General features: G+C 42.3%; 1 protein-coding gene across 1 annotated transcript in view; it reads right to left on the reverse strand.

The window, feature by feature from the left end:
* DRAM1 (DNA damage regulated autophagy modulator 1) overlaps positions 1-12105 on the reverse strand; it is a 73914-nt gene that overhangs the window by 39454 nt on the left and 22355 nt on the right. The window contains exon 2 of the mRNA XM_082255996.1: positions 1020-1087. Within this exon, the coding sequence (XP_082112122.1) occupies positions 1020-1087 (68 nt within the window). The remainder of the gene's footprint in view (positions 1-1019; positions 1088-12105) is intronic.

Below are 12105 nucleotides of genomic sequence, written 5' to 3' on the forward strand. Positions count from 1 at the left end.
TCTGAAGCCTTTACTTTTCTTTGTCCTAACACGTGCCTGTTCCCAAATCCCCACAGCGCACATGCACCATACCTTGATTAAGGCAGTGCAACCTCATTCTCACCTAGGAGTTAGAAGCACTTTTTTTTTTTAATATAATTGTGGGAGCAATAGAATGATTGAGCCAGATGCAAATGCATTGTTTTTCCTGGGTGAAGGTCTGCTTAAAGTGATTGCAAAGTTAACAATTTTTACCTACTCTATGCAGTGGTTTTGCACAGAGTGGCCCCAATCCTCCTCTTCTGCGGTCCCTTGCCGATGATGTGGGCTCCTTCTCTTCTCCATGTGCCACCATAGGAAGCCACTTCTTATGGTGGCGCACGTGTGGCTCAGTCCCACTCCCTCGTCACTGGATTTGATTGACAGCAGCAGGAGCCAATATCCAGTGAGGACAGAGAGCAGCGCTGCTGTTCTCAGACACATCGCTGGATCGAGATCAGGCTCAGGTAAGTATGGGGGGGGGGGTAATAACAATAGAAGCTTTTTAATTTAATGCTGAGAATGCAATAAGGTAAAAAAAAAAACAAAAACCCTTAGCCTTTTTAACCACTTTAAGTGAGGGCACCAAAAAAAAAATCAGAAGTGAAACAAGGTACAAGTACAAGAGAAGGAAAAAGCAAAAATCAAGGCATTCAGGGGTTTAGAATAGCGAGAGGCAGCAGAAGTTTGAACAGCTGAATGCTAATGAAAAACTATAGAGGGCAAATATGGAAAGACAAACAGAAAGCAGAGAAGCATGGCAGAGGCAAACAGGCAAAATGACTTGTGTTATGCAACAAGGAAACAACAGGGTACCATGTGAGAAAGCTGCAGCAAAACACAAACCAGCACAAAACTGACAGGCAAAAAATATACTAGAAATAAAAAAAATAGCCAAAATCACAGCAATGGCAAAAACTAAAGAAAGCAGATCAGTATAAGGAACACGTGCAATTGGAAACTTTATTTATTTTATAATCAGAAAAGTGTTTAAGACTTACCTAACATAGCCGTCACACTAATCATAAATCCAAAAAGTCCACTCTCTGGAATACATGTGCCTGTATCACTAGACAACAGAAGAATCGGAAATACATTTAGAAAAAAAATATTATAATTGGTAGTTGAAGTTTCTGTCCCTAGCCTACCCTCAAAATTAAAAGTGATTAGAATTAGTGTTTAACAAGAAATATAAATAAAATTGATTAAATGGTTTTCACAGACTCTTCAGGGTTTCCAGATATTCATGTGACAGTGAAGTCTAATGTAAAAAACCCTTTCCAACGTATATCAGTAACTGCACATGGAGGCAATCAAATAGTTCTCATTACACAGAGCATCTGTTTTTTGGGGGGGATTTTGTGGCCATAGGATTTGAATTTTCTGCAGATAGGTCAGAGCAAATGGATCTTGGGGTGGAAAGCACTTGGCTTAGATGTCACAGATCTGCTGCGGAGCTGATCTGTGTCTTATTGTTTTTACATACGTTTTTTACCTTTTGCTGCTGTAGGTCTGCAGGCACCTGTGGTACCACAAGCTTGTGCTCTGCTCTTGCTGCACTGACTTAGCAGCTATGGGTGTCACCCGCTTCACCTGATGGTTTATATACCTTCCTTCCTTCCTGCTACTTCATGTCCAGTCTTCCATGTGTTTCCCTATTTAAATCCCACTCAGACCAGTTCTGGTTGCTTGAGCAACACTTGTTCTTGAGCCCCTTCCGTGCAATCATTCCTAATCTGACTTCTTGTGGACTGATCTTTTATGTCCCGACTCGGCTAGTTCTCCTGATTACATTTGTCTGCTTCCCGCTTGACCTTGGCTCGTTATCCGGCTCTCCTTTTGCTCCATCCATTCATTCATCCATCCATCCGTCCGTGCCTGCACTGTGTTCTTGAGTACTCTCCCCGTGAGCAGGGTGAACCTGTGGGCTGAGATCTGGTGGTCAGCACGCAGCTCTGGTGAGGGGGTTCCTAGCAGAACATCGACTGGCCCTTAGCTTTCACACCCTGGGGGAACCCGTGTCACCTGCTCGCCTGTGGGCTCACACCAGTAGTACTGTCAGATTAGACTACTGGGCTCCTGTTATTTTCCTTGTATTTTGCCTATTTATTGCTGTAATTGCCCGTTTGTTTCCAATGTATTATAATGATTTACTCTCTGTTGCCCACTTGCGAACCCACCATGGCACTGCCTTCCGCCTCTTCCCCTTCCCACAGAATCTTACAGAGTTACCAAAGTCCACAGTGTTGGTTTAATGTTGAATGCCAGGTGTTCAGCAATGTTTAACTCTTAAAAATAATGGTCTCTCTTATCAATGAAAGCCTTATCGTAGCATAGATCACAACATGGATGAAAATTGTACTCTTCTTTCTGATATACGTCCTGAACATAATAATATAAGAAACAAATTGTGTGTGTGTGTGTATCCCACTCTCTAGATAGATAGATAGATAGATTTTATATACAGTATATATATATATATATATATATATATATATATACAGTACAGACCAAAAGTTTGGACCCACCTTCTCATTCAAAGAGTTTTCTTTATTTTCATGACTATGAAAATTGTAAATTCACACTGAAGGCAGTAAAAACTATGAATTAACACATTTGGAATTATATACATGACAAAAAAGTGTGAAACAACTGAAAATATGTCATATTCTAGGTTCTTCAAAGTAGCCACCTTTTGCTTTGATTACTGCTTTGCTTACTCTTGGCATTCTCTTGATGAGCTTCAAGAGGTAGTTACCTGAAATGGTCTTCCAACAGTCTTGAAGGAGTTCCCAGAGATGCTTAGCACTTGTTGGCCCTTTTGCCTTCACTCTGCGGTCCAGCTCACCCCAAACCATCTCGATTGGGTTCAGGTCCGGTGACTGTGGAGGCCAGGTTATCTGGCTCAGCACCCCATCACTCTCCTTCTTGGTCAAATAGCCCTTACACAGCCTGGAGGTGTGTTTGGGGTCATTGTCCTGTTGAAAAATAAATGATGGTCCAACTAAACTCAAACCGGATGGAATAGCATGCCGCTGCAAGATGCTGTGGTAGCCATGCTGGTTCAGTATGCCTTCAATTTTGAATAAATCCCCAACAGTGTCACCAGCAAAGCACCCCCACACCATCACACCTTCTCCCCCATGCTTCACGGTGGGAACCAGGCATGTAGAGTCCATCTGTTCATCTTTTCTGCGTCATACAAAGACACAGTGGTTGGAACCAAAGATCTCAAATTTGGACTCATCAGACCAAAGCACAGATTTCCACTGGTCTAATGTCCATTCCTTGTGTTCTTTAGCCCAAACAAGTCTCTTCTGCCACTCGTTTTCCTGTACTTAGCTGCTTTTTTCTTGCTATAATACAAATTCTTACCAGGGCCGTCTTTATTCTTGATTGGACCCTGGGCAAAAATTTTCTTGGGCCCTCTTGAATCCACTTATCAACTATTTGGGGGCTCAAGGGGCAGCTGCTTTGGGCCCCACAAAAATGACTAGACCCTGTGTTAAAGACAGCCCTGATTCTAACAGTCTATTCAGTAGGACTATCAGCTGTGTATCCACCTGACTTCTGCACAACACAACTGATGGTCCCAACCCCATTTATAAGGCAAGAAATCACACTTATTAAACCTGACAGGGCACACCTGTGAAGTGAAAACCATTTCAGGTGACTACCTCTTGAAGTGTGACTCTACAATTTTCATAGTCATGAAAATAAAGAAAACTCTTTGAATGAGAAGGTGGGTCCAAACGTTTGGTCTGTACTGTGTATATATATATATATATATTTATATGTAGCACCCTCCTGAGTAGGTGCTAGGTAAATTATAGATTTGCTCCATCTGCTTATTAGGGGAGCCTGATCAGTAGTTAAGCCTGCACATTGTGCATAGTGTGTATTTATCTGGTCTGAGGGAGTGTCCCCACTGTATCCAATAGGGAGGCATGTTGGACAGTGGAGGAAACCTGTTCAATGATACACAGGCTTTTGTAACCATCCCAGTGGGTTGGCACCCGGAGAGGTGCATCATGGGATAGGATATAAAAGCCGAGAGCACATGAGGCAGGGGTCTTTGGGCGGGAAGCCAGGTCCCAGGAGGAGGGTGACGGCTGTCTCTCCTCCTGTCAGTGTGGAAAGTGGTCACAGGCAGTCGGCCTAGTGGACCAGGAGTGTGGTACTGATCCAGGAAGTCCGGTGGATGCTGACCAGTGGAGCTGAAGGCAGAGTGTCCCAGAGAAAAACAGTGTCCGTGAGTAATGGGAAGCTTGCCAGGGGTCTGCCCAGGAAGGGGACTGCTCCAGAGGAGAGTCAGTGGACAGGGGCTAGCACACAAGGTAAGTGAGAAAGGCTGTGCCAAGTTGAGACCCTGAAGAGTAACTTTAATAGGAGCATATTCAGCTATCTTCACTTCTGTGGCAAAGGTGAAGCAGCGGCCTTGCGCATACACTGCAGCTAGTTGTCCTCTATATTGTGCACAGTTCAAAGTTGGAGTATCCCACTCATCCCTTCTTCAATCCAAGTTCTAAAATAAAACACAAAAAACCAAATCCCCTGGACTGTTCATTGTCTGAACCAAGTCTTAAAGTGATAAGTTTCACAGACTGTTGCTATGGGTAACCCAGGGGAATCCACACTCAGCAGCTGCCAAGGTGGCAGTGCTATATATATATAATATATATACCTATACATAAACACACACAGGAGTGGCTTTATCAATGTAGTTAAAGATTTCCCTATATCAGGAGTGGGGAACCTTTTTTCTGCCAAGGGCCATTTGGGTATTTATAAAATCATTCAGGGGCCGTACAAAATTATCAACTTAAAAATGTGCCTGTTATATTTGGTCAAACATTTAACTCACCCCTAATGTGATGGGTGCACCTGATTCTCTTTGGTGAGGTGTGTGATGTTAGCTGGTATTGATGATGTTGCTACTCGCAACTGGTTTTCTAGGTTTGCGTCGGTCAGTCTGGAGCACAGTCGACTCTTTGCGGTGGTAAGTTTTGAAAAGAACTGCTGGTGGGTACAGCTGGTGGGTATAGCTGGCTGGTACTGCTGGTGGGTACAGCTGGCTGGTACTGCTGGTGGGTACAGCTGGCTGGTACTTCTGTAGGTACTGCTGGCTCAGGCTGGTACTCCTGGATTGTACTGTGCTGTGAGTACTGCTGGCTGATACTGCTGTGGGTACTGCTGGCTCAGGCTGGTACTGCTGACTCAGGCTGGTACTGTGCTGTAGGTACTGCTGGCTGGTAATGCTGTGGGTACTGCTGGCTCAGGTTGGTACTGCTGGCTGGTACTGTGCTGTGGGTACTGCTGGCTGGTACTGCTGGCTAAGGCTGGTACTACTGGCTAGTACTGCTGGCTCAGGCTGGTACTGCTGGCTGGTACTGCTGTGGGTACTGCTGGCTGGTATTGCTGTGGGTACTGCTGGCTCAGGCTGATACTGCTGGCTGGTACTGCTGTGGGTACTGCTGACTCTGGCTGGTACTGCTGTGGGTACTGCTGGCTCTAGTTGGTACTGCTGTGGTGGGTACTGCTGGCTCTGCTGTGGGTACTGCTGGCTCTAACTGGTACTGCTGTGAGTACTGCTGGTTCTGGCTGGTACTGTTGTGAGAACTGCTGGCACTGGATGGTACCGCTGTGGGTACTGCTGGTTCTGGCTGGTACTGCTGTAGGTACTGCTTGCTCTGGCTGGTACTGCTGGCTCTGGCTGGTACTGCTGGCTCTGGCTGGTACTGCTGTGAGTACTGCTGTGAGTACTGCTGGATCTGGCTGGTTCTGGCTGGTACTGCTGTGGGTACTGCTGGTTCTGGCTGGTACTGCTGTGAGTACTGCTGGCTCTGGCTGGTACTGCTGGCTCTGGCTGGTACTGCTGTGTGTGCTGCTGGCAGAAAATGCTGGCTAGCAGCGGCTCTGCACTGGAGGAAGAGGCAATGTTTCCTGTATTGGTCACAGGCGGAGTGCATTTGCTATCACTCCGCCTTTGACTCACTCAGACTGTCAGAACGGAGCCGGAACTATACAGGAAGCATCGGCTCCGTTCTGACAGACTCAGCTGCACAGGGGGCCGGACCAAATGACTTTGAGGGCCGCATACGTCCCCCGGGCCATAGATTCCCTACCCCTGCCCTATATGAAAAGCTTAGTAGTAGAAGGCAGCTGAAAAGATCATACACCTTTAGAAGATTCTGGGTAACTCAAATCACATTCGGAAAAAGTCACATATTGCACAATCTAAACTTTTGGCTGCATTTTAAATGACATCTTAGCTTCATAAAACCAAGCTAATTTGTGCCTCCCAAACTAGATACCATCCAGCATAGTACAGCAGATTAAGGGAAAAATATGTATTTTCAGTTTTCTTATTGTAAAATCTAATTTATTATTTTAGATTAATACTCCTTCTATTAGTGTTACTCTTAGTAGGTCAGATGCTTTGCATTCTTTATATGTACTGAGATACTTTCATATCCTTCCTGTGCAGACCCATAACCCAGCTTCTGATCTCACTTCCCTAATGTCTTGGGTTCACAACTCTTTATCTGTTATTTCTCCTTTCACTTCCTCATACTTAATATTGATAAATCAAAAGTACAAATTATTATGACATGTCTCTCTATCTGCCTGAAACAGCAATTACTTTTTCATATTGCTCCTAAAATCTCATCTTCCCAAGCTCGTTGCCAGTGTTGACCAATCAGAAGTTCTCTGATCCATCCCAGAAATCCTAGAGAATGAAGGGGGAGAAGAGCAGGAATTTTAAATCCCCATACCGCTAAACTGGCTGCATGGGCAATAACAGAGCATCACCCACAGGAGGTAAGTACAGCAGAGAACTAACACTTTAAGGGTAATATTTGATTTTGCTGTCTAACCTAAACCTAACAATATCCTGTCCTTTTTAGCGTAAAGGAAACCTGCACTCTTTTTTTTATTTATATATTTATTTTTTTTATCAACGTTTAGTAAAAAAAAAGACCTGCCTAAAAGCGGACACCAAAAGATACCTGCTGTGACCTATTTTAGCAAGAAAGCCTCTTGTATGAAACTCTCTGATTTAGTTTCACTTTTTTATTGGAGTCTTACTGTTTTATACCTCTAAGCTATTGCTGAGTCTGTCCAGAACAAACGTACTATTCCATAGCACAACATCTAACTTTAAAGTTTGTTTCTATTTTTACTGCCAAACTGGGATAATGACTACTTTATAATTGTTACATGTTCTCATTCACATAGCATAACCTATTAAACATCTGCTTACATTATTATAGTATATTTTATATGTTATACTTGCCTGCCCTGTGCAGTGGTTTTGCACAGAGCAACCCCAATCCTCCTTCATTTGGGTGCCTTGCCGGCGCTCTTGGCCCCTCCCTCCTTCCAGCTTGGCCCCTCCCTTCCAGATTGCGGTGGGTGCATTCAAGCAGGCTTGTTCTTGAGCTGTGGCTCTGCGTGTCAATTTACACACTGAGTCATGACTTAGCCCTGCCCTCTCTCTCCTTATTGGCTCGCTTGCTGTGATTGACAGCAGCAGGAGCCAATGGCGCCTTTTGCTGTCTCAGCCAATAAGGAAAAAGAGTCAATGGAGAGCCGAGGCTCTCGTGCACACCACTGGAGGAACATTGGTGTCTGGTAAGTATTGGGGGGGGGCTCGCTGCACAGAGAAGGGTTTTTACCTTCAGGCAATGCCTGAAGGTAATACCCTTTAGAACCACTTTAACCACTTCTAGAACTGAAGAATTTGCCTCCTTAATGACCAGGCCATTACTTACGATTCGGCACTGCTTTATTTAACGGACGATTGCATGGTCGTGCGACGATGTACCTAAATAAAATTGATGTCCTTTTTTCCCCACAAATAGAGCTTTCTTTTGGTTGTATTTGATCACCTGTGCGATTTTTATTTTTTGCGCAATAAACAAAAAAATAGCGAAATTTCTGAAAAAAAAAACAATATTTTTCACATTCTGCTAAATAACATTCCCAAAAAACAAATTTAAAAATCAAAAATTTTCATCATTTTAGGCCAATTTGTATTCTGCTACATATTTTTGGTATAAAAAAATCGCAATACGCGTATTTTTAATGGTTTGCACAAAAGTTATTGCATCTACAAACTAGGGGAAAGATTAATGTCATATTTATTTATTTATTTTTTTTACTAGTAATAGCGGAGATCTGTTTTTTTTAGCGGGACTGCGACATTGCGGCAGACAGATCGGACCCCTAACTGACATTTTTGACACTTTTGGGGGGACCATTGACATTACTACAGTAATCAGTGCTAAAAATATGCACTGTTACTGTAATAATGACATTGGCAGGGAAGGGGTAAACCCCCATACAGTTAGTTGTTTACTAACTGTATGGGGATTGGGCTTGTGAAATGATCATAGAGACCTGTGATCCTATATAGCAGGAGGGAAAAATATATACGGCATGTAGGGAAAAATTATAATGCGTATACTGTATTACCCTTTAAAATGTCCTCTTTGCAGCATTGCAGTAAGGCTAAACAAGCCAAACGTTTAGCCTAGTACTTCAAGTTTGTATATTGTGTTCTCTAGCAATAAAGGGACACATAGACATTATATAGTAGCCAGGTATTAGAAAGAAAGTTAAAAGATCCTTTTTAAACTAAGGACTAATTCACCATAATGTTTTTTCTTCTCAAATTATGGTAATATCTCAGTAGGATACATACTGTATATTGAATTGGCTTGGTAGGTAAGCTCAGAGCTTTTAACCTGCCTTGGGTTGTTTAGTCTTAATTAGGAATATACCTCTTTCTCATCTCAGAAGGTTAGGAGCTATGCTGCCTTAATCTCGGGGGAAAATAGCAGCAGTTGGTCAAAAAATTCAAGCAAGATGATTACTAGCATCTTACTCAATTTGACCATAATAATCTATATTCTGTATTCTTTCATGCTCATCAACAGGCATTCCTACTGAATGGTTAATATGCATTAAAAGCAGATTATAGTAAACAAAGGTTATATCTTGATGGCAGCAAAACCACATTGTTATCTTCTTTGAACTTAGCCACAGAACTATTTCCCTATTCTTTGAAATCAGTTTTGTGGATCTCAGCAGTACGCACTTCATACATGAGATCTGCAGTAGCATTTTTTTAGCATGAGAAAACCTTCAAAAATGTAAAAGTCCTTCCAAAAAGTACTTTTATTGAAAATTGTACATAAGCTTTACATACAAAACAAGTGCAATGCTTGCAATGAAAGGCCAAGGAAGCACAAATCCATTCCCGCCAAGATTTCTACACAATTCAATCGCATGTCTGTCTTGTGCAACTACTTATTAATAGATAGCCTTTTTCTCCTCCCTGGTACTTGGGGAGGAGGAGGGAACAAGAGCTGAGAAGAAAAATGCTGTCCTAGTGAGTTCAAGTTTAAAATCTGTCACAAATGTATTGCGTCTTTGATGCCACCTTCCCTCCTTGTATAGATTCATCAATTTATTTAAGCTTCTTTGTGCATAGCAAGTGGTCTTGGTACTTTGCATAAGGGTCAAGTGAGTGCGTGGGTGCAAGCACATGCACTCGGTGTGTTTGCATATTAAAATGTTTCGAGATTCTGGCATGCACTTCCCCGTGCATCTTAAAATCTTCTTTCTTTCATTGATCAGGCTCATTCTATCTTTGGCTGCTCTGTTTATCTTGTGCTGAGCTTAGGCTTGCCCTATCTGGTACTGTATCTGATTTTAAGTTGTCACCAACCACTATTATTTTTTTTTTTTTTTGTCCCTGGTATTTTCATTGTGCTTTCACTACCTGGAGGTTGCATTGTACTTGTAGACCAACTGACCAAATTAAACAGTTTTCTAACTTTGAAAGGCAGTGGAAACAGCAAGCATTTTATGAAAGTAATCGTAATGTTGTAGGTAGTCCTAGATTAGTGCTTCTCAACCTTACTAAGACCAGTGCCCAGTCAATTCTTCCAAAACCTACTAAGCTCCAACAGTAACAAAACTTTATACCAATGGTCTCCAAACTGTGGCCCGGGGGCCGAATGCTGCCCTTTGTTTGTCTTTACCTGGCCCTTGGAGCACTTTTCCTCCCAATGACACCCATTGTTGGTGGGCAAAATTCCCGCTACTGACATTAACAGTGGAGCACTATTTCTCCCACTGACACCAACGATGGGGCACTATTCCTCCCACTGATACCAATGATGGGGCACAATTTCTCTTACTGATATCAATCATGGGCACTATTCCTCCCACTGACACCAACAATTTGGCACTATTCCTCCCACTGATAATAATGATGGGGCATATACTTCCACTGATATCAATGATGGGCAGATTACGCCCACTGACACCAATGATGGGGATTTATTCTTCTCACTGATACCAGGGGGGTAATTGTTTACTCCCACTGTCCCCAAGACTATATTTACTCCGAATGGTCACAGTCCCCCCCCCCCCCCCCCAAAGTCTGAAGGACTGTTTCTAATTTTTAGGGACTCATTAAGGACTGGAATAGTACCGCTGGATTGGCGTAGGGCAAATGTGGTGCCTATATTTAAAAAAGGATCAAAGTCTTTGCCAAGTAATTACAGACCTGTTAGTTTAACTTATATAGTCAGGAAGATACTGCAGAGTTTAATAAAAGACCACATAGATGAGTTCTTGCTGGAAAAAGATATGTTAAGCAACAGACAGCATGGATTTGAGAAAGAAAGAAGTTGTCAAACAAACCTGATTTCTATTTATGAGGAGGTAAGTAAAACCTTGGACAGGGGGGTGGATGTAGTATACTTGGATTTTGCAGAAGCATTTGACACAGTTCCCCACACATGGCTAATGTTTAAGGTAAAGTCTACAGGCTTGGAAAGATCAGTTTGTAAATGGATAGAAAAGTGGCTAAAAGATAGAATTCAGAGAGTAGTGGTTAATGATTCTCACTCTGAATTGTCAGTGGTGTACCCCAAGGTTCAGTGTTGCTTACTTTTTAATATCTTTATAAATGATATAGGGTCTGGGATAAAAAGTACTATTTCAGTCTTTGCAGATAACACCAAGCTCCAACTTACATGCCGACCTCAATGCACTGTTTCATTGGGCAACTATGTGGAAAAAGAGCTTTAATGTTGATATGTAAAGTTATGCACTTTGGTGGCTAATAATATGCATGCATCATACATACTAGGGGGAGTACAACTGGGGGAATTCATAGTGGAGAAGGATCCGGGTGTTCTGGTAGATAATAAGCTTAATAATAGCATGCAATGCCAAGCTGCGGTTACCAAAGCAAGCAAAGTCCTTTCTTGTATTAAAAGAGGCATGAGTGATTTATTTTCCCCCTGTACAAATCATTAGTAAGACCTCCTATTGAATATGCAGTTCAGTTTCAGGCACCAGTTCTCAAAAAGGATATTGGGGAACTGGAGAAAGTGCAGAGAAGGGCAACCAAACTGATAAGAGGCAGCTCAGCTAGGAGGAAAGATTAAAGGAACTTAATATATTCTCTTATGAGAAGAGGAGATTGAGGGGGACATGATCAACATGTATAAATATATAAGGGATCCATATAGTGAACTTGGTGTTGAGTTATTCACTTTAAGGTTATCACAGAGGACAAAGGGGCACTCTTTACATCTAGAGGAAAATAGATTTAGTCTCCAAATACGGAAAGGTTTTTTTTTTTACTGTAAGAGCTGTGAAAATGTGGAATAGACTCCCTCCAGAGGTGGTTCTGGCCAGATCAGCAGATTGCTTTAAAAAAGACCTGGAGTCTTTCCTAGGTGTACAGAATATAACTGGGTACTAATATTTTATAGGTAAAGTTGATCAAGAGAATATCTGATTACTTCCCGGGGGATCAGGATGGAATTTTTTCCAATGCTGTAGCAAATTGAATCATGCTTTGCTGGGGTTTTTCACCTTCCTCTGGATCCACTCCTGGTATAGGATTGTGTATATGGGATTGCATGGTTGTGTTTTCTTTTTTGATTTTTTTATTGGTTGAGCTAGATGGACTTGCTATGTAACTATGTAAGGACTGTAAACTAGCCCTTTGTTTAGAAAGTTTGGAGACCCTTGGTTTATACTTATACCACAAAAGTA

Source organism: Pelophylax lessonae (assembly GCF_965119305.1).
Source record: "Pelophylax lessonae genome assembly, chromosome: 4".
NCBI classification, from domain to species: domain Eukaryota; kingdom Metazoa; phylum Chordata; class Amphibia; order Anura; family Ranidae; genus Pelophylax; species Pelophylax lessonae.